A 23663-nucleotide genomic window follows, 5' to 3' on the forward strand; every position below is an offset into this window, starting at 1 on the left:
GAACAAACGGGTTTCAAACAAAAACTAAAAAGCAAAGTGCTGCCGCTATAGCGATTTAAAAAAAAAAAAAAAAAGCTCTCTGTCAAAATTTTTTTCTACATAAATATTTTGAGGTCAAGTCTAGGTTGAAATATTTTATTCGCATTGTAGCAACTGTCACCACAACTGTAACAGGTACCAGTCTTCACAACAGACGTTTTGTTTGCAAAGCTTTGTCTTTACAACTCTGACCCTAATTTCTCAGGGAAACAATGTTACAACAGCGAGTGGTTACCAGGCCAGCCAGCCTGAAAGAGTTATTCAAACACACTGAAGTTTAACAAGTGAAATCTCCCAGCCCAGCTAGTGTGTGTGTGTGTGGGCATGTGTGCGTGCGTGTGTGTGTGCGTGCATGCACGCAAGTGAGAGAGTGAGCAAGAGCTCTGGGAATTAAACAGGAGAAACACTGCTTTGAGAACACGTGAAGTGGGGTATGAAACTGAAAATAAATCCTTTGAGCACTGGAATGTGCTAGTGCAGTGGCTTTTGATCATGAACTGTGGTAACAAAATACCTGACATGGCAACCCCTCCAGACACACAGACGCAGCTTCTGCACCATGAAAACAGGCTTCACAGGACGAAACTTACTCTGACTACAAGTGACCCACCAATACTTTCTCTTGTTTATCTCTTCAAAAAAAAAAAAAAAAAAGCAGAAGCAAGCAAGCAAGCCAGCCAGGCCTTGATCTACTAAATTGACTCACCATCAACGGAAGGGTTACAGTTCACGAATACTGAACAGTGCTCTTGAGGGCACTTGACCTATTTGGGGCTGCCCGCTCCTGTGGAACAGCCTACCTACATACTCCTGGAGGATTTCCAACATCAGAATCCCACATCTCCCGGGGAGATGCGGGAGCTGGCTGCCCAGCCCCCTTCCTAACCGGGGCTTGGTTCTTCAGTCGCACCTGTGCCAGACTTGATCTCAGGAGCTGGCGATAAAGACCTAAGGGTGAGGAGCTCTCCTCCACCTCTCCCTCTCCCTCTGCCTGGACCACCATGGACAGTAGGGGGGAGATGGCACTGGTGATCAGGGCAGTTCCCTGCAGAGGTGACAGTGGGACAGACTATAGCCAGTGCTCACTGGGGTTTCCTCATTAGACCAGTTCTGGGTGACCGGCCAGTTCCTAGAAGCTTAGCCTGGGACCCAGCCTCCTAGCCCCCCCAGGAGTCCTCCAGCCGACATCCTATAAGTCTTTTCAATCAGTAATCAGCTTCTGTTGCTGGCAACCTGGAATCCTGTCTGAAGGAAACATTACGTTGTAATTTTTATTCTGGAACTCATTCTCAATCACCCACCTCATCTTAAGATGACGACTTTGAAACATATTTTAACTGCTTTCTTTTGATGGATCAGGTTCGTATTAGGAAAATCAGTTACAAGTATCCCCTGCCATCCAAATCTAGTCGGTTCCTGAGCTTAGACAGAGGCAGTTCAGAAGGTGAGTGAGGTTCATGTGGGCCTCCGCTCTATCCAAGTTAATATGGTGTCTGAGTTTTGGAATGGCAAGGAGTGAGAGCTCAGATTGAGGGATTTAAATAAAGCGTCTCCAAACCCGTTCCATTTCTGAGTTCTGGTAGCAAAGGCTCAGATAGCAAGGAATACCTGTATTCTTCCTAACTGGCCGCTTTTTTTCTCAGAAAGGCACAGTGAAGCATAGAAACCAGGGTCCCCTTCCAGCTAACAACACGGCTAACTTTCTTCAAGTCCCTGGAAAACAGATGGCTAAAATGGTCATCTTTTAATTTCCTCTTCCCAATGCCCTCTCCACTGCTGTTGGTCACCACGAGTGGCTTCTGTGTTACTGCGGCTGCCTGGCGTGCAAATTATCACTTCATCCAAATCACCGCATTCACCTTTTAGACAGAACACGGGACCCCACCTTTCTCTAGGCTTCCTCTCACGAGGTGAAACTCTAAAATGGTACAATTATTTGGCTTGTAACACAATTCCATGCCCAATCAACACTTAGAATCATATAAGTTGGGTTATTCTCGAGAGCAATCACAACTATTATAGTACTTTGCTGGGCACTTAGTGCGTAGCAGATGGGGGGGAACCCCCCCGTTGTCTCCTAATTGTCGTGACAGCTGGGTGGCGAGAGGGTATCATCACTCCCACTTTACAGCTCAGGACACGGAGGCACAGGTACTTGCCCAGGGTCACACAGCCCACAGGACCCCAACTCTGGTCTGAGAGCACTTTGTGCTTTCTGATCCCCTTGGCCAGGCCTGGGCTGGCTCAAGAGGACGGAGTGGGGGCAGTGGGTGGGGAGACGTTGAGGGTTTCAACCAGGACTGTCTCAGGGCCAGGAGAATGAGGGGAGAGAAGCAAGCTAATGAGTGGTGTTTACAGGTGCTGCCGTGTGGAACTGGTAAGCAAGGTCAGGAAGGACAAGGGGCATGATGAGGAACTGATTAAGGTCCCTCATATCAACTTAACAGAAGGGCCCCCAAAGTCATCTTCAGCCCACGATGACTTGAAGAGCAGCCTTCTGAAAACAGAACTCAGCTCTCTCTTCTCACCCTGTGCAGCGTGTCCAGTGTAAATAAGAGGATAGTGTGGGTGAGGAGTTTGGGGTTGATGGGGCCTTGTGGCTCTTCCTTAAACTGATATGGAGCTGCTTCAGCCTCGGGGTATTTCTCTCCATCAGTCTGTGATGCCTGCGACAGGCACATGTTGTTCCAGACTCTGGATGAGAATTTTCCTCTTGCTACAGTGCAGTGCAGTTGTTTGTTCTAAGTCTTGTCTTGACTTCTCCCTATTGAATCTTTTCCTCTTTTCTCCACATTTCGCACTACGTTTCTGAAAAAAATACATTTTTTTATTATGTTCAGTTAGCCCGCATATAGTACATCATTAGTTTCTGATGTAGTGTTCAACAGTTTTTTTTTTTAATTTATTTATTTGACAGAGAGAGACACAGCGAGAGAGGGAACACAAGCACGGGAGTGGGAGAGGGAGAAGCAGGCTTCCTGCTGAGCAGGGAGCCCGATGCGGGGCTCGATCCCAGGACCCCGGGATCATGACCTGAGCCGAAGGCAGATGCTTAACGACTGATCCACCCAGGCGCCCCCAACAAATACAGTTTTTTAAAATGTGCTTTAGGGGCGCCTGGGGGCTCAGTCGTTAAGCATCTGCCTTCGGCTCAGGTCATGATCCCGGGGTCCTGGGATCGAGTCCCGCATCGGGCTCCCTGCTCAGCGGGGAGCCTGCTTCTCCCTCTCCCTCAGTTCCCCCCCCCCCGCTTGTACTCTTTCTCTCTCCCTCTCAAATAAATGAAATTAAAAAAAAAAAATTAAAATGTCCTTTAGCTTTGCAAATTGAAATGTACTGGATGAATCCGAGAAAGGCTTCAGAAATCTGATGTGAGTTTCAGAGAACAAGCTGCTCTACCCTGAACCACGTAGGTGGGAAGCGTTGGTGTTTTTTGCTACAACAGGTGTAGATAAGGCCCTGGAATGTAAGGTGAGACTTTCAGCAGCTACTTGTAAAACCCATTCCAGGCTTTATTTCAGTCATCACATCTGCCCACTCCTTTCTGAAAAGGTACTCTAAATGTTTTGGTGCAGTATTTCAAGGAGTACATTCTAGCAGCATTACTCACTAAGATTACCAACTTTACCATCAAAGCCGGGACTACTGCTAAAAATACTATTTGTATTATTTTGAGTTTTAAAAAAACATGGAGGATGAGGCTGGTGTGTTTTTCTCTTATTACGAACCCTGACGCTGATGATCACATCACCCACACTTGCCTGCTCCAGTCAGGTGCCGCTTTAGAGCAGTGCTTCCTGCAGCTCTCCGCTGCCCAGGCATGTTAGCGCTGACCAGTCTTCCCCGAACATTCACGCTACCTCCGTGCCTTCCCCACAGATCCCACTTGTCAGCGGACTACTTTTGTCAGTGGGCAAGTCCCGGCAGAGCACCTTCTCCCTCGCCCCGTGTTACGGTCCGGAAGGTAGGGGGCGCTCCATCTCAGGGTCTGCGTCTTCTCTAGGCTTTATTTCTTTTTCTTTTTCTTTTAATTTAATTCTACTTTATTATGTTATGTTAGTCACCATACAATGCATCATTAGTTTTTGATGTAGTGATCCACGCTTCACTGTTTGTGTATAACACCCAGTGCTCCAGGCAGTACGTCCCTCCTTAGTACCCATCACCGGGCTCACCCATCCCCCCACACCCCTCCCCTCTAGAACCCTCAGTTTGTTTCTCAGAGTCCGTAGTCTCTCATGGTTCGTCTCTCCCTCCAATTTCCACCCCCCTTCATTTTTCCCTTCCTTCTCCTAATGTCCTCCATGGTATTCCTTATGTTCCACAAATGAGTGAAATCATATGATAACTGACTTTCTCTGCCTGACTTATTTCACTTAGCATCATCTCCTCCAGTCCCATCCATGTGGATGTAAAAGTTGGGTATTCATCCTTTCTGATGGCTGGGTAATATCCCATTGTATATATGGACCACATCTTCTTTATCCACTCATCTGTGGAAGGGCATCTTGGCTCTTTCCACATTTCTGACTTGATAAAAGGTGCCAACAAGAGCTACTCTTCTAGATCACATGGAAGGTACGGGGAAGGGCTTCTCCAGCAGGCGACGAACCAGTGCTGTTTGGTTCCGGGTTGTGACTTCTTCCCAGGGCCACGCTCAAATGTGGCTTGGTTTACTTTATCAGTCCCTCCATCTAGGACATGTAATTTTCAATCAGATATTAAGAATGAGTTTGATTTCAAAGGAAACAAATCAAATGGCCTTGCCATAAGAAGAGCTAGCACTTCAAAAACTACGTCAGAGGGGCGCCTGGGTGGCTCATTAAGTGATTGCCTTCAGCTCAGGTCATGGTCCCAGGGTCCTAGGATCGAGCCCCACATCGGGCTCCCTGCTCGGCAGGAAGCCTGCTTCTCCCTCTCCCACTCCCCCTGCTTGTGTTCCCTCTCTCACTGTGTCTTTCTGTCAAATAAATAAATAAATAAAATCTTAAAAAAAAAAAAAAAAACTACCTCAGAAATGAGAACATAAGATAGCACACAAAAAATAAGAATAAAAAAAAATTAAAAAAGAAAATAAGATCACAGCTCCACTCGCCAGCAGCCTGTTATGATTCCCATGAATAACTAAGTTCAAGGGACCGGACCTTAGGGAAGTAGTTGCGTCTCCAAGAGCTATGCGCCTGTGCCCTCTTCGTCTGCGGCTTCTCTTGATTATCACTGTTTTTCAGCCTTAATGAGGTATATTGACAAAGATTATTATTATCTGCAATTTTAAATTCCTCTAGGAAAAACCTAGAAAAGGTGAATAAAATGACCTTTAAGCAAATTTCAAACCTAAGAAAGAATTTTTTTTTTTTTTTTAAAGAGAAAGTAGTGGAGCAGGAAACAGGATGAGAGGAGGACAAGAATTTTGTTTCAAACTTAGGGGGCAGTGAATCTTCTGGATCACCTTCAAACCTCAAGGAGACGTGATTAACACTATTTTAGCTCAGAGAAGTCAAATGAGGCCAAAGGACAAACCGAAAGATGAATTCAGGAAAATCAAGAAATACTAGTATTTCACTCTCCTCAAAATACCTTAAAGAAGTGCTGAATGGCATTCCTCTTGCAGACAAGGATTGGGAAAGAGAGGGCTGATTCTGTGAACCTTCTTCTGGGCAGACTCATGACTTGATCCCACAAACACTTATTGAGAGGCCCTGTGGGCCAGGCACTGGGGGTACAGAAAAGGCTTGGGCGGTTTGGGGAGAGCGGGGTGCAAGGGGAAGGAATGGTTCAAGGAAGCCCCCAGAAGCTGGAAAAGCACACCTGAAGGTCACCTGTTGAAAGAAATCTCACAGCCAAACAGATTTTTAAATTTCACCGCAGTGATAGAGTGATAGTTATAATTACACCCTAATGATACACCGGTATAGTTAAAATCACACTTCTGCTGGAGTGCCAGTTGCTATAATGAGATGGAGGTAGCATTTAAAAAAAAAAAAAATTAAGGGAGGGGCGCCTGGGTGGCTCCGTCGGTTAAGCATCTGCCTTCGGCTCAGGTCATGATCCCAGGGTCCCGGATCGAGCCCCGTGTGGGGCTCCCAGCTCGGCGGGGAGCCTGCTTCTCCCTCTCCCTCTGCCTGCCACTCCCCCTGGTTGTGCTCTCTGTCAAATAAATAAAATCTTTAAAAAAAAATTTCTTTTTAAGGGAACTGGTAGAGAAAGAAAAGAGGGCAGGAAAGAAGCAGCATGGTGTAGATATCAGGTCCTCCTTCTCTGGCCTCACCCCAGGGTCTCCTCCCTCCACATCTGCTCACAGGCCTGAAGGAAGGAATTCTAGAACCTACCCCAGTCACCCACCCCGGGGATGAAATTCTGTTTGAGTGTCCACTCCTCTCCCAGATAACTCAGTGGTAAATCTAAGCCAATGCAAGCAATCCTTTTCCTCTTTTTTTTTTTTTTAAGATTTTATTTATTTGACAGAGAGAGACACAGTGAGAGAGGGAACACAAGCAGGGGGAGTGGGAGAGGGAGAAGCAGGCTTCCCGCCGAGCAGGGAGCCCGATGCGGGGCTCGATCCCAGGACCCCGGGATCATGACCTGAGCCGAAGGCAGACGCTTAACAACTGAGCCACCCAGGCGCCCCTCCTTTTTCTCTTTTATTCTTCTGGTCAGTGAAGATCTATCCTGTGCCCACTTGTTTGCGCACTATAAATTCCTGTCCTCAGGTCTGGATGGAGAAGAGGCACAGGGCCCAATTTTGGTCAAAAAGAAGTGAGGACAAGCGTGCTGGAGGGTTTCTAGCCAGGGTCTCTTCACCCTTAAAAAGATGGAAGAAGCGCCCTCCTCCTCCTTTGGACACTGCCCGAGGCCGTCTGTCCAGCACTGCGTCGGCTCTCACGGGACCATTAGGGTAGCAGCGCACAGCACCCACAGGCTGAGGATGGAGCAGCAGAAAAAGGCAAAGAGCCTGGGTCTTCACATGTCACCGAGCAGCTAAATTAGCCAACCCTGGAACCACTCTATCTCAGAACTTCCTGACATTCGGGAAAGTAAACATTCCCTTTATTCTTCAAGCCATTTTGAAATGGGTTTCCTCTTATTTGTGGCCAAAAGCATCCTGACTGTTATAAAACCCTATGGAGAAAGTTAAGGGCTTCCTTGGTTATTTAGACTCTACAAAAAGCATCATGGGGCCCCCACTTCCTGAAGGAGCTGACTGATTCTACCAACTAGCACAGATGAGCTCACACAATCGAATTTAGGCGTACACTCAAACACAGCGGGCAGCCTTTGCGAGGTCAAGGATAGACGCGTTCGAAGCTGCCAAAACAGAGCCATTCTGGGAATGCCATCCACGGCAGGCACTCCCCCAAAACTGCCTTTCAAGGAGAAGGCTAATGTTGGGCTCTGTTTCTCCCATCCACTTTCATTACTTAATTCGAGACTATGTGCCAAGGGTGGGGGTGAACAGAAAATAATGTGACAAGACTGGAACAAGAAGAGGCATGTATACTCTGCTCAGAGAAGCAGCCGCCCAGCATCGGGGCCCCTGAGAAGGCCTGAAGTCTGAGTGCTGGCTCTGGGAGCGGACAGCCGCAGAGCTTGGGAGTACCTTTCCCCAGGGGCCTGGCCAGCTCCCCCATCATCCACACTGGCACCTTCTGAAGCCACCCCCTAATTTTAAAATATTCAATAATAACATTCTTTACTGTGGAAAACTTAGTTTTACTAATCGTATGGAAAGTGTGGACAAAGGAATCTTCAGAAAACAAGGTGGACACGATGTGTTTGCTATGCACACAGGGCTTTAAGAGAGTCCCTCTAACTAGGTGCTGCCCTAAGTCCTACATGTTCTGCCTGTAGGGGAGTGGTGTGGGCGCAGGCGCACACAGAGATGGCAGGGGAAGGATGTGGGGGGAAGAGACGGGATAAAAGAGAGAGAAGGAGGGGCGCCTCGGTGGCTCGGTCGGTTAAGCATCTGCCTTCAGCTTAGGTCTTGATCGCGGGGTGCTGGGCTTGAGCCCCCGCATCGGGCCCTCTGCTCAGCAGGGAGTTCATTCCTCCCTCTGCCTGCCGCTCCCCCTGCTTGTGCTCTCTCTATCTCACTCTCTCTGACACATAAATAAATAAAATCTTAAAAAAAAAAAAAAAGAGGAGAGCGAGAGAGATTGAGAGAGAGAAGGTAGGCTCCGGGTGATATGCTAGCCTCTCTGGTCACAAGACGACATCTGGGCAATGAAGGATGGACACAACCACCCACGAGGTACAGACCAACTAAGACCCTAGGATTATATTCCTGGGAAAAAAGAAAAGCCAGACAGATAGAGAGGAACAGAATAAAAAGGAGATGAAAACATATACAAAGACAGAGATAAAAACACATCACGATGGACCTAATAAGAAAAATATCCAGAACAAGTCAGACTAAAGGAAGATGCCGGAGCGGAGGTCCTCCCACCAGGCTGACATGGAGTGGCTGGGTGAACTTTCAGGGATGAATGAGGGCCGAGCATCTCAGCTTTCACAGCTGTAAACTGAGCAGGCTGAATGAACCCCATGGGCCTATGGGTCCTCCCCACTTTGTATGCATCACAAAGTCCACAAGCCTGAATAAGAAAAGCATAAAACAAACTTAGCTTTTCTCTTCCCAGAAGGAAAGCAATAGTGCAGTCCCACAATGAGAGACTCAGGGGGTTAAGTGGACTTTGAAGATTGGAGGACTTCATTAGGGAACAGAAGAAAAACCAGCAGAAAGCACGTAAAATGTTACGTCCAATAGACTTCATCCCCCAACCTTCAGGGCCCTGGGTGCCTACAGGAAACCATCTGCTAACGAAGCCCCGAGCCCAGCTCCTGCTAAAGCCTCACGGAAGGGATGGCTATAAAATCATAAAATCATGGCTATTGAATGACTAATTTTTGAGACATCTCAGACTTCCAAAATGGCCCTGGAAAAAGAAAAAGCAAGTTTAAAAAGAAAAAAAACAAAGGCAGAAAAGAAATCTTCAGAGCCAAGAAGTTACCTCTGAGAACTTAGCAGCAGTTAACACGCGGCCAAGAAAAGCTGAAGGCTTGCAGAGCAGACCTGACACCTCTGGACTGACCAGTTCCCTAAGCACCTAGCATGCCTTGATGGATGTTTGGAAAAAAAAAAAAGGTAGTAGGACAGTGACAGACTAGATAAGAAGTAAGAATAAAGGGCACAGAGCAATAATGGTCATGCCACTGCCTGATGACATAGGAATTAGCAGCAGACTCTCACAGGATAGGAATGGTAGGATGGCTAAAGGGAGGGGTGCCCGTCACCACCCCTTTATCTGTCACCTGTTCACCCTCCTTCCAGGCTCAGCGTCTCCTCGCTTTGGCCTGTAGTTTTATGCCACCTTTGGAGGAAAAGGCCATGTTCCAGAGCTCAAGGGGACAACCTACAGACTCGGGTGGTTCGTGTGTATTGAATGCTTTATGCTGCACGTGGCCACTTAGCTGTCCTACAACGTGGGGCCCTTGAAAGAAAGGATGGGCTGTGTAACGTCCAAGCTCTCCTCTTGACCAAAAATGCTGAACTCTGAGGTTCTGTGTCTTGGAAGAGGGAGGGAAAAGAAAGTTGGCAAATAGCCAAAAAAGTGGTTTGACATCAGGGACTTTTCCTAGAAAATTCTATAGTAGGGTCAATACCCTCTCATTCCATGACCTAGCCATACCATGGACATCTAATCATCATCCTCCAATAATTGCGCATTACCAGAGCTCTCAATCATCATGGAAAGGCCAAACTATGTTTGTCATATCTGCATAAGTTTGCAGGTGTTATAGACCGAATGTTTGTGTCACCTGCCATGATTCATTATGTGATAATCCTAACTCCTACAGTGAAGACTTCTCTTGGACCCCACAGGACTGGACCATAGAGCTACTTGGCTATGAACATTTGCTATTCTTTAAGACACAGGAAGAAGGATCTCAAAGGCAACTGGGAGATTATCTGAGCTGTCATTTCCACCACAAGCCTTAGAGTGCATGGGCCACTGGGGGGGTGGAGAGTGGGGAGAATATCTCCACCTGAGTTTCAAAAGGCAAGATCAACACCCAGCAGAGCCATGAGGGCAGGCCAAACTCCAGGTGGGCAGAGCTATAGAAACAGACTATTATTACCCCAGTAGGTCTGGAAGGCAGAGCACTGAGCCAAAGAGGACTGATTATTCTTTTTTTTTTTTTTTTTAAGTAAACTCTACCCCCCACATAGAGCTGGAACTCACGACACCGAGATCAAGTCACATGCTCCACCGACCGAGCCAGTCAGGTGCTCCCAGGATTGGTTATTCTTGACCCTTAAAGTCTCATCCAGTTTGCCTTCCCGGTTTTGAACTTGCTTGGGACTTGTCACCCTCCCTTCTTTCCCATTTCTCCCTTTTGGAATGGGAGTGTCTGTCCTGTGCCTGTCCCACTACCGGACTTTGTAAGCACATGTTTGGCTTCATAGGTGCACAGCTGGAGAGGAATTCTGCCACAAGACGAATCTTGTGTTATTTAAACCATCCGGTCTATGGTAATCTGTTACAGCAGCCTGCACTGACTGAGACAGCAGGTCTTCACATCTTGAAAGGTTTCCACTAAAAATTTAATCTAGAAGCTTGAGTGGTGGGAGAGTTAAACTCAGCTGTCAAATAACTTGGTTATCTAAAACAATTCATTCTCTGAAGGATTCAGTCATGGTTTTACTGGCTGGATTCCTACACTCCCAGCAAAAATCACGTAGCGCTACATAAGATTAAGCAAAAATACAGAACAAAATGCCATTGCCATCATCGTGGAAAGACTGAAGGTCTGTAAATCACTGATACTGTGATTTACAATAAGAACTATAGATTTGGTCTTTGTGCCTTTTTCTGGCGCAGGGCTCCTAAAGCCCTTGCAATTTCAAGTGATGAGAATAATGAATATTTTTTGCTATGTTAATGAGACCGGAGGGAAGTACCTAAGGATGGGGCTGGTTGCCAGTGGAGACAAACATGTGATTAGAGAGTTGAAACTTTCAGTGCCATCCCCAAGACCTCCAGGGAAGGGTGAGAGGCTGGAGGTTGAGTTCACTTCCCAATAGCCTATGATGCAATCAATTATGCCTATGTAAATGAGGCCTCCAAAAAAACCAAAAGGATGGAGTTTAGGGAGCTTCTGGGTTGGTGAACACTTTTCTTTTTTTTTTTAATTTTTTTTTTAAGATTTTATTTATTTATTTGAGAGAGAGAGAATGAGAGATAGAGAGTATGAGAGGGAGGAGGGTCAGAGGGAGAAGCAGACTCCCCGCAGAGCAGGGGGCCCGATGCGGGACTCGATCCCGGGACTCCAGGATCATGACCAGAGCCGAAGGCGGCTGTTCAACCAACTGAGCCACCCAGGCGCCCTAGTGTGAACACTTTTCTGACGCCAGAAGAGTGACACGCTGGAGAGTGCATGGAAGCTCCTAGGCCCTTCCCACGTACCTTGTCCTATGTATCTCTTCATCTGACTGTTGACGAGTACCCTTTGTAATAAACTGGCACTGTCATCTAGTGAGTAAATGCATTTCCTGCATCCTGTGAGCCACTCCAGTAAATTAATTGAACCCAAGGAGGGGTCATGGGAACCCCTGATTTATAACTATTTGGTCAGAAGCACAGGTGAAAACCTGAACATACAACTGGCATCTGCAGTGGGGGGCCAACCTGTGAGCCCTTAACCCGTGGGATCTGACGCTAACTCTGGGTAGACAGTGTCAGAATTGAGTTGAACTGTAGGGCCGCCAGCTGGTGTCCAAAAATTGCTTACTGGTGGGGGAACACCCCCATCCCTGCTGCTACTTGCCTCCCCCAAAACACATAATTTGGAATTTGTATTAGAACTTTGTTGCCATGGTAGATTTCCAAGTAGCAAAGAGTAGCATTCACAACGGGCTTCTTATATTACACATTACATTCTACTGAATAGACGGGAGGATAGAGAAGAAACACACCCTCAAGTATGGTGTTTAAACCCGAACATGGCCCTTGGAGCATAATGCATAGGTAAGACTGAACAATTTCAAAATATCTTAAGAGTAAAAAACACAGGATATAAAAAGGAAGCGTTTAGAAATGGTTACAGGGAATAAGTAGAGAATATTCTAGGGAGAAGTTACTGAAGAGGAATAATAAAAAACAAAGCAAGGGACAATTCAGAGGAAAGGGATGAAATCTTAAGTATGGCAGCTTTTATTTTTTTTTAAGATTTTATTTTATTTGACAGAGAGAGAGAGAGAGAGAGAGCGAGCAGAAGCAGGCAGAGTGGCAGGGGGAAAGGGAGAAGCAGACTGCCCGCTGAGCAGGGAGCCCGATGCGGGGCTCGATCCCAGGACCCTGGGATCATGACCTGAGCCGAAGGCAGACGCTTAACTGACTGAGCCACCCAGGTAACCCCTTTAAAAACAAACAAACAAAAAACAAAAAACAAAAGACTTTTCCTCACTCTATAATCATGATGGGGGATAAAATTCACAGTAATGATTGTTTTTTTTTCACCTGATGATGAAAATTCATACCCCAAATGCATGATCAGCAAAATTTACTGTGATTAAAGATCACCTGGGACAACACATTATTTAAGTAATATTCATTACAGCACTGACCCTGTCCTTAGCAAAAAGGACTAAATAATAATTGAGTATTTTATGACTCAGCTGATATAGCAAAAATAGCAACAGGAACAGCTGACACTTACCGAGAGCTTACAATTTGTCAGTCACTATTCAGAGAATTTAACATGTATTAATTTAGTCAACCCTTTGAACAGTACCTACCTGACAATCTCCATTTACAGAAGAGAGAGACTCAAGCACTTGGGAAGAAGCTGGGGGACTTCCCCAGGGCCACAAGGCTAGCCAGTGGTGGAATGGGCAATTTGCCTCCAGAGCCTGTGCCCTAACCACCACAGGTTAGGTTTTTATTCCCATTTTCTGGTTTCATCTTCTAGATGGCATACCTCCCACAAAACACCAAAAGGGCACAATGCACAGGAGAAATGTGGTAAAGCATGACATCACTTACCATTGGGAAAAGCTAACACACTGATGATAAGGAAGAAGAAAATGACAGAGAGGATGCCCCTCCAGATGTTGTCCTCTGGGACAGAGTCATCCCTAAAACAGAAAAGAAAACAAGGAGTATTCATTTTCAGACCTAAACAGTCAATCCAGAAGGCATAAGAGTTGCATGTTCTAAATACCGGGGACTGTTAACTTCATTTTGCAAGCAAAGTCTTTACACACGCTACTTACTCCTCACTATCCTTTCCTAAGATAACACAATCTTATACTAAAGCCCAGTCTTACAAGAAATGCAGTTGGCAACCCTACATACCAACACATATTCCACTGAGACAAACATCTGAGAATCACTCTTCTTTATAAATTAAAAAAAAAAACAAAAACACCCAGGATGTCAAAAGGTAAGGTTTATTTTGGAGAAATGCCTTTTGATTTCAATAATCACTAAAGATGACCTTTATGATGTACACTGTGGCAAAGAAATCTTTTGAAGTCAGAAAGCATAAGATTATAATGAAGAAGAGCACAATGCAATGAGATTATCAATTCTTAAAAATGGGCAGTTGGTCATCTAAGAGATGAAAGAAAAGGGCAAAATGTTGGGTAATAAGAAAGCACCAGAAAACATTATTAAAAGAAAAATCATGAGAAAATGGAATACAAGATTTACGGTCAGACCAGAAGCAAAAGCCCTATAAAGAAAGGGGATGAGTTTCCTCCCTCTGTGCCTGGTCATTTCTATTCTATTGCTGTATTTATCTCTTCCATAACCCTAGTAACTGAAATGATTCCATTTGTTAGTTGGTATGTTGTCTGTCTTCAATATAGAAAGTAAACTCCTCGGGCACCTGGGTGGCTCAGTCAGTTAAGTGTCGGACTCTTGATTTCAGCTCAGGTCATGATCCCAGGATCGTGAGATCAAGCCCCACATCGGGCTCCGTGCTGGGCATGGGGCTTGCTTAGGATTCTCTCTCTACTCCTTCTTCTGCCCCCCCTCCCCTGTCCTGCCAAAACAAAACAAAAGAGTATACAGAAAGTAAACTCCTGAAGGCAGGGCATTATTCACTCATTGTATCCTCAAATGCTGGCACACAATAAGCCCTCAATGGATATTTGTGGACTGATTACTGATTAGGAAGAAAATCTATTGTATAAAACCATGTAAAATTTCCCAAATGGAAATTTTCTTAACATTGATAGCAGAGAAAAATTAGGTTGACAGTTTATATTAAAAAAAAAAAGGGGGGTCAGGGTGCCTGGGTGGCTCAGTCGGTTAAGTGTCTGCCTTCGGCTCAGGTCATGATCTCAGGGTCCTGGGATTGAGTCCTGCATCAGGCTCCCTGCTCAGCAGAGAGCCTGCTTCTCCCTCTCCCTCTGCCTGCCGCTCTGCCTACTTGTACTCTCTCTCCTTCTCTGTCATATAAATTAATAAAATCTTAAAAAAAAAAAGGGAAGTCTAGTAGCATACTTGGGGCTCAAGAGAATCAAACAAAGGAGGGAAAACAGAAGTCTCACACAATAAGATTTTCTGAATTATTGATAAGTAAGTATTAAGAAGCTCGAGAGAGGGAAGTCCAGCGTTTCAGTTCAAAAACGTGCAGGATGAGTAGACAGAAAAGAGAAGAACAGAAGGGAAGAAGATATTTAGACATAATGAGACTAATAGCAATAAATTTAAAAGTGATTTTTGAAAGTTGGGTTTATCTGTGCAAGGACTGCAGTGAAAGAGCTTTCAAAAGACAGATATTAAGATTAAACATTACTGAAGGAAAAGAAAAGAGGTCAAAAAAAAAAAAACCTTACAGGAAAATCAAGTTAACACATAAAAAAAATCTAGAACATCAGAATACATGAAGAGGTGTGGAATGAAATAGTTATCAATTACCCAATTAAAGACTAGGTCCTGGGGTATTGGGCTTCAAAAGAGAAGTTAATTTAGGTACCAACTTCTGTTCATGCTAACTTTCTGCACCCTATTAAATGATTTCCAGATTTATAACAGGACTGAACATAAGGTTCCGAGGTAAGAAATCATACAGATCCCATTCCTTAAATCACCATCTGGCCCAACAGCACTAACACTAATGCTGGACAAACAATGCTTCACTGTTAACTTCATAGATCTGCTTATAAAACCAAACTACCAATCAGACAGACTTCTTCTTGCAGCAAAGTGCAATCATATTTTAATGTACACCCCAACAATTTAACATCTGCCCAGAAGTTATGAACACGGATGGCCCTAAAAATGCTAGCCCAATCATTTACTAGGGTACTTGCCATGGCCTTTGGCTTAGGGAAGCCCTATATCCAATTTCCAAGACGAGCTTTTATTGAAGAATGGCTACACACAGGGACTGGGGGGACACAACGTCCTCATTCAGGCCAACATCACACTACTGATATCGGTAACAATAACGACAATAATAACAGCTCCCCTTTATCAAGTATTTACTGTGCACCGGGCGCTGGACAAGCAATTTCGAAACATCATCTCTAATTGTCACAACCCATCTGTGAAATGCGGTACTATCAATCATTATTTTACAAATGAGGTAACAAAGGCTCAGAAAGGTTATGTAATTCTAATTTGCCCAAGCCTATAACTGTAAGAAGTTGCAGAGTTCCCATTTGAAACCAGGTCTGTTAGACTCTGAAGATGATGAGCTTTCTCTATGCCAAGCTGCCTCCTAAAAAAATTATGTCATCCTAAATCTATCTGACTCATGTTAGATGCACAGGGCTGGTATAAGAGATTTTGACAGGGCACACATCTGTAAATTACAAATATAATAAAAGCAAGGCTGAAATAAATTAACTGTTGCCTGGGAAAAGAAGGTTGACACTATAACTCATACTTTTTACTAAAATATATTCTGGATGATTCGAAGAAGTAAACAAAACAAACAAAACAAAAACAAAACCAAAACCCCCAAAACAAAAAACAAAAACCCAAAAAAGCTCTGGAAGAAACAATGGATGAATTAAAAAACTAAAAACAAAACACACCAATTCCAGAGTAGGGAAGACCTTTCTACAGTATGACACAACCCAGAAATCACAAAGGAAAAAAAACTGGTTAATCTGCATGACAAAGAAATCAGTAAAGGACAAGTGATAAACTTGGAACTTAGATCAAGGCAAAGAGTTAATTAACTTCCCTAATACACATAGCACTCTCCGCAAAACCAATTAACAGAAAGAACAACAAAATGGACAAAGGAAAAAAAACAGAACAAAAGGACAAAGAAAAAAAACAAATAAAAAATGGGCAAAGGATATGAAGAGACAGTTCAAGAGCAGGAAATCCAGTGGCTCTCAGGCAAGTCAAAAGATGCTTACTCTCACTCGTGGTAAGAGACAGACAAATTAAAACAACACCGAGAGACCACTTCTTAATGTACCTATGACAAAGGTAAACATTGAATGACTGAGCTGGAAAGGATATGAAGAAAACTGTAAACAGGTAGTCTCTCACATTGCCAGGGGCAGTATAAATTGAAACCACTAAGACCTTAATGCAGGGCAATTTGGCAACATATTAACTTTATGAATGCATATACCCTGTGTCTTAGCAATTCCACAAATGGGAATTTACGCCACAGATATTCCCTAATTTACACAAAAATCACATAGGTACAAAGTTGTTCACTGTGGCATTATATGTATTAGCAAAAGAATGGAAACAAGCTAAATCAAAGTCCACTGAATGGGAACTGATGAAATAAATTACAGAATTTATTTATTCATAATGGAATACTAGGCAACCAGAAAAAGAAGGAAGAAGCTCTCTGTAAGTTGACTGCTACAGAATAAGACATTATGAGATAAATTTTAATTAACTGTTTTGAGAAGAATAATGTATCCACATTGCTTGAAATCCAAGCTATATCAAAGGGTATGCCAGAAAAGTCTCCCTTCTGCTCCTCTTTTCTCACCCTTGGAGGAAACCCGTGTTTATTTAAATTAAAATTTTGCCTAAACAAAGGGCGATAGCAAACCAGCAAATCAGTCTCTATTTAAGATTACTTGCTAGTCAAAATGCTTGAAGATATACATTAACTGTATAAAAACTTTAGGTCAGTAATAAAAAAAGATATAAAACCAATGAAACTGCAATTTCGTAAATTTTGAGCGATTTTATTAGAAAGACAGGATCAAACGGATGGCTTAGTTTCAGGAGGGAAAAAAACAGGCTGATTAAACCTGAAAAAAAGTAGCAGTGGGGTCTGAAAGTTGGTAGTTTTATATCTAATGGGGGGGAAGCCTATCAAAGATGGACAGCAGTGTTGTTAGAGAAATGGAAAATACAGAGTACAAGGAGATCGGACTTCTATGCTCAAAGATGGGAGGGCGAGCGGGTGAGCTTCAGAAGGAATGCGAGCACCATCAGAGACCAGCCTCGCTCGAGAGCGGAGAGGGTGTGCCCGCCACAGCGAGGCTGGCCCCTCACAAGAGGTAGGTGCACGGAAAGAACTCGAACACATGGCTGGTGAGGCTGCTGCCCAATGCCCCCGCCCACACGCCACCCTGCCAGCTCTCCCAGTTATGACAACCTTGACCACGGCCCTGACTTCTCCCCAAGGTCTACTGCTGCCATCGGCCACAAATGTCTCAACCTCTGATGCTCTGGACTTGCCAAGCAACTTCTACAACTGGCATTTTCTTTGCATGGCCCCCCAGTTCTGTGTGTATTATCTTGACTTGAAGGAGGAAGGAGATAAAGCTCTTGCTTTCTCTGGCCCAGAGTTACACACAAATAAGAGGCTGAGTGGAAGTAGGAGCCAGGGCTTCTGGAACATTGGCTCTAGGTCAAGACTGCTACATTTACCAAAATGATACAGACAGACAAGCTGGGGGGTGGGGTGGGAGGGGAGGGGTAGGCCAAGTCCTTTTCCCTCGCTGCCAAATTTAGAAGATGCTCCAGAAGCATGTGGGGGTAGCCCTGACTACATACGGTGAAAATACTGAATGCGCAGATTACAATAAAATTGTAATTTAAGCTCCAGAGGGCACACATTCCATTTCACTCCTCTGAGGTACCTCAGGCGCCCAGCACGATCCTTGGCCACAGCAGGCCTTCTCAATACAGTGGGTGCCAGAATGAGCGAGACGCTATGGCTGAGTGGGCCCAGCGACTCAGGTCACGTGAGGGTGAACCACAGCCTGAGCCCACGGAGTCCACTAACAGTGGCTTTCCTGTCCCAGTGGGGATGGCGAGTCAAATATTCAAACACTTCAAGTCCTTCTGTCAAATGCTGTTTCAACCAGTGTAAGGAACTAACTGCCCAGAGAACAGAGAATGTCCTAAAAGCAGGAAAGGTATAAGGAAAGTCCTGAACTAAAAAAAGTCTGCACTCAAAAAAAATTGTAGACTCAGATTCTGTGTCAGTTTAGTGTCTGACTATAGGCAGGCCGTGGGCGAGGCCGACTTCAGGAAACTGAAGCAAACTCCATGCAGTCACTCACATGTCACCTCGACAAGGCTTCCTCCCTGGGGCCAGGCAGAAAGGAACCTTTTCCCAGGACTCCTAAGGCTGCTAAGTAGGTTGTCCTCCCTCCCCCCATCTTCTCCTTCCCTTCCCTTTAATAGGAGTCCTTGACATTGAGACACACAGGTAGGGTCATGTTGACAAGGCTGGTCCCTGTTAAGGATCCTCTCTCCCAGTGGAAAACCTAGTCCCAGGTTACAAGGTGGAGTGGTGTTAACTAGCTTTGGTATTGTCTTTAAAGACTACATTCATTTTATTTTACAGTAAGTTACAATCCTTGTCGAGAATTATAACTTAAGATCTATCAATGAAAGGAGAAGAGTGATATTTTTTTAAAGTTCTTATTGGATAAATGATTTCCTGTATTTGATTCATTTAGCATTTACTGGGTGTGTATCCTGGGATGATGAAGATATTTGGCCTCAAGAAACTGATATAGTAACAAATATTATAATGCCAGTAAGAGACACACAATAATAAAAGATACTTGAAAGTATATAAACATGTCTTCCTCAAACAATCGAGAAAGGTGTCCGGGAAGGCACCCATCCAGGTGGACTGTGCAGGAGGCCATGGGCTCGTGTGTAGACAGGAGGCACCGGGAGGTGCTGTCCAGCAGCAGAGGGCCGCCAGCCTGGCACTGGGTGTGGGGTCGGTGAGCCAGCTGGGCCTGCTGTGTGCCCTGCGTGCAGGTGTCAGGGGTGGGGGCCAAGGCTAGAGAAGGAGAACCCCTCCACAACGAAAGACCTCAGAGTCCAGCCAGCATTCCCTACAGGTGATGGGGATGAAGGGACAGACTGTATGCAGGGACAGATGGGGTCACAACTTTGTCTTAGAAGGTCATGAGGGCAGCAGTGTGAAACACAGGTGTAAGGGAGGTGGAATAAAGGTTTGGGAGCATACTATCCCAAAGGATAAGGGGATTGCTGAGCCAAGGCCTGGGCCTGGCTCAGAGAAGAGAAGAGTTCTGAGAGCTGTGAAGGCCCAGTGAGACCTAGGGAAGATAAACTAGGTCTACTCCAGGTGACCAGACACCTGGACCGTTGAATAGCTGAGCTGAATTAAACGGGTTACCAGGGCCAGGAGCTCAGAAAGCAGTTGTGGCTGACTGGTAAGACCTGGTTTCTGGATTCAATGAGACCGAAAACCTGCTAACTTCCCTACAAAAAATCTGAGGCTACAGGGATTATTGTCACAAGACTAACTGTATTACCCTCGGTAACAGAATTATAGCTAAAATGCTAAATACCAGGTAGCAATTGGTAGGCATGCAATCTCTCTGAGGACAGGCAGCATTTAAACCAAATAAACGTCGGAAGTTACCCAGGAACCTAGTTCCTATAGAAGACCCCAAAGAAATATGGATTCATTTTCCCCTCCAATAAGCTTATAATCGTATTAGGGACCTAAAACACCAGACGTAAATATAAGAAAGGACAGAGAAGATGCTTACTGAAATCCAAGGAGAAATAGGATTCAAATAGGAAGTGGGGAAGAGAAACGTGAAGATCACTTGTAACTGGACCTCATCAGAGGGCACCACCTGACAGCGTACTCTGCTCCCCGCCCCCCACCCCACCAGGGCTGGTTTAACCCCAGCACACAGCCGCTGTGGACCATCACTTAACAGAGCTGGTGTCAGGGAACAAGGACATCCAGGCCTTCTGTTAATGGGAGAGAAAGAACATGACGTACACAAAGGAAACAGAACCAAGACAACTGAATCAGCAGTATCAGGAGACGTTTTCTAATGGGATTTATATGGGCAAAAGGGGAAAGAATGGGGAAAGTTGGCAGGTCTCCATGAGGGGGGTGACAAAGAAGGCAGAACTAAGTAAGGCTCAGGGACCTGAGAAGAATGGGAGCTGCAAGTCTACTCAGGGAAATGAAATAAAAACCATTCTTAACAAGTAAATAAGAACAAATCAACCAAAAGTCTGTCCATGTCCCTGCCCTCCTCTGTCTCCTGAGTCTCCTATCAAGGAGAAAGCCAGCACAAGACAGACTAAGCAGCTCAGGGACAGCAAGCTGCAGGAAGGCAATCTCTTCTGGGGTAAGTGAGGACTGGACGAGGTTGTCAGACAGGCACTCCTGGAGAGGTGGATTCCATGGTTTTATTGCCGAGTGCCTCTTAAGGAAAGGGTGGGCTGCTGTGAACGGGATTTAGTAGATTTGGGTGTTTTCAAATCTGATGTTTTTTTGTTTTTGCCATGAGGGCCATTCACTGTGTCCAAGTTTGCCAATCTCTGAAAGCAGAATAAATATGAAACACCTCAGTAATTATACTCTGAACTCGAGACAAAGGTTCTCCTTGCCCCATTTTGGCTGAACAAACTTCCAAGACCTATGCCAAAGCATTTATCTTATACGAAGACTTATTCTAAAACGTGGCAAAATGAGCTTGGGGAGAATGATTCGATGGCATCTGGTTTATTTTTAATGATAGTGAAAGAGACAGGAGATTTAAACACTATGAATTAACAGTGAGTTGGCCTAGTTGCTATTTAACAAAAGAACTACTTGACAAATCCAAACCTGTCTCAGACTTGTGTGCGTGGTATCTAATCCTGCACGATCCTAAATTCTTGCTGTGTCTCTGCAGTATGTGACAGGACCCAGCTACTGTTGCTCACCTACTGGTCACCTACTGGTCATACAGCACCCCAAAAGTATTCGATCTCCTGTTCTCTTACATCACTACTCTTTGAAAAACATACTTTTTCACTGTTACTGAAGGAACTGCACTGAACAGTCATCCAACTAAAATCCTGTTAGAAAGTAAGTATAAGGTACTGAAGACAATCATTACAAAAGAGCACAGAATGAATAGTTTTCATTTAAGAAGTCGCTACTTTCAATCTTTATGGAGAAAGAGCGATCACTGTAATGTCCCACTTTAAAGGGTCACAAATCATTACAAAAAATGAGTAAGAGGTAGTAAGTACCAACTGCACCAAGGGTGCTTATGATTTTATAGAAGGTGAAACTTGTTATTAATGAGTTCTTCAATAGATGGTTTCTCTTTATGAAATTATTGGAAGAAATAAAATGATTATTATTTTTGGAAAAGACCATAGTCTGAGGTTCAGATTATGCCTTTTCTATTACTTTTGACAAGCTATTAAAATTCATATTCTCTGCTGCAGTTTATCGACTGCTTTGGCAGAATATGCTGTAAAAGGGAAATTACAGAAGAATGTGACTTTCTGTAATAGAAAAGAGGAAGAGAGATCTATCCTTAGAGGACCTAGAATAATATTAAAGATAAAAGGCTGAAACAAACCGCTCATTCTTTTTCTCACTGTTTAGAATAAAATACCATAATTACTTTTCTTATTTCCAAAGAGACTCTTGCACTAATTCCGTCATTGTCAACCCACACAGGAGATGAGGTTAAACCGAACTTAATACTAAACAGACATGTGTGTTATCCAAGCAAAGGAATGTCCACTATTTCACTGCCTTCATCCTTTTTCTCAATAATAGAGCATACTTCCTCCTCGCTCCTTGACAAATACAATTTAGAAGACATTAGCATACAATGAAACGATGTAGCAGTTATGGCTAATGTTTACTGAGCACTTACTATGTGGCATGCACTGATCTAAACACAGATCCTCTAAAAAAATGGGAACTAAATCCTCATGACAGATAATCCTATGGGGTATTAATAGGTATTTCCATTTTACACATCAATAAGGAAACTGAGGCTTAGCAAAATTAAGTGGCCACACTGCTGTTAAGCAGTAAAATCAGATGACAGGATGAATTAAGTATTTGAGAGTAACCATGATTAGGGACAAGAATGAGTTTTCTCCCAGGCTAGAAATATGTTCTTGGTTGGATATTATGGATAGGTGTGGTCTTATCCCACTGCACAGAATTAGCGGAAGGCTCTACAATCGTAGTAGCTGTATCCCTCAATCATTAAGAGTAATCGTTACATATGCTTTATAGTTTTAGGTAGACTTATGCAAACAGATAAACACAAAATAAGACCCAAGAGTCAAATGGACTGTGAAGGTAAGAAACAAGTGTGATGTGGGAAGATACTTCATTTTATGAAAATCTGAAAGATTGCAGTGATTCCCAATGGAGGCACCCCCGGCACTTGCGTGTGTGCAAGTGTGCATGTGTATATCTTGCAGGTATATGTGCACACACAAGCATTTATACAGGGGACAGTTCATTCTTTGTTGTACAGTGCTGTCCCGTGTGTCACATAACACATCTAGCGTCCTTAATCTCCACCCACTAAATACCGTAAGTGCCAATGCTTGTGACCACTCAATATACTTCTGCACATTTTCTGCTGACCTGGAACGAGAATCATTGATTGCTAGATAAAAATACTAAGAGAAGTAACTGACATTAATTGTGCATTGTGAATGAGGTACTCTGCTAAGTGCATTCACACATATTCATTTATTACTCATAAACCCGTATGAGGTAAGTACATATTTTATCTCCATTTTACAAGTGTGGATCTTGAGGCTCAGAGAAAGGTTGAGAAACTCAACCATGGACACACAGACACTTGAAGCCAACAGTCTGGCTCCACAACTACACTTCTCTGGGTTGATCGTTTAAGCCATAAGAGTGTGGTAGGCATGCCTTTCCTTTAAAGGGGTTCAGTCAGAAAATACAAATCCTTGTTAAGCAGGACCCACAGTGTGTATGTCATTATGAACCTGGGATGGAATATTTCGCTGGGTTGGAGGTGAGGGGCCACATGTTCAGTGACTAGTTATATGATGTAGGTATCAAGAGTTGGGCTGGAGAGCTCCTGTGCACAAGTACATATTAGAAGAGCTTTGAGCGACTGTGTGTGTGTGTGTGTGTGTCTTCAGGGAGAAAAGAGTTGTACTATGCTGAGGTTTATGGGTTTTATTTATCACTTCCACAGCGCTTACTATGCACCAGGCACTGCCACAACTGCTTGACAATATCTCATTGTGCAGCAATGTGCACAAGAGGTGATAGGTAGCAGCTGCGCTGGAAGGGGAAAGGTCAGCTTTGATACAGATCTACATCATTTGTGTTGTGGTCTGTTTGAGGCTGGGGGAAGGGTTATGCTAGATGGTTTGTGT

The 23663-nt window shown here is 44.3% G+C and overlaps 1 protein-coding gene across 1 annotated transcript in view; it reads right to left on the reverse strand.

Annotated features, from left to right (window-relative positions):
- PTDSS1 (phosphatidylserine synthase 1) overlaps positions 1-23663 on the reverse strand; it is a 62865-nt gene that overhangs the window by 38256 nt on the left and 946 nt on the right. Inside the window, exon 2 of the mRNA XM_028109471.2 lies at positions 13083-13174. Coding sequence (XP_027965272.1) covers positions 13083-13174 — 92 coding nt within the window. The remainder of the gene's footprint in view (positions 1-13082; positions 13175-23663) is intronic.

Source organism: Eumetopias jubatus, unplaced genomic scaffold, assembly GCF_037043125.1.
Source record: "Eumetopias jubatus isolate StellerSeaLion01/CBP00866 unplaced genomic scaffold, mEumJub1_p1.0 scaffold_4, whole genome shotgun sequence".
NCBI classification, from domain to species: domain Eukaryota; kingdom Metazoa; phylum Chordata; class Mammalia; order Carnivora; family Otariidae; genus Eumetopias; species Eumetopias jubatus.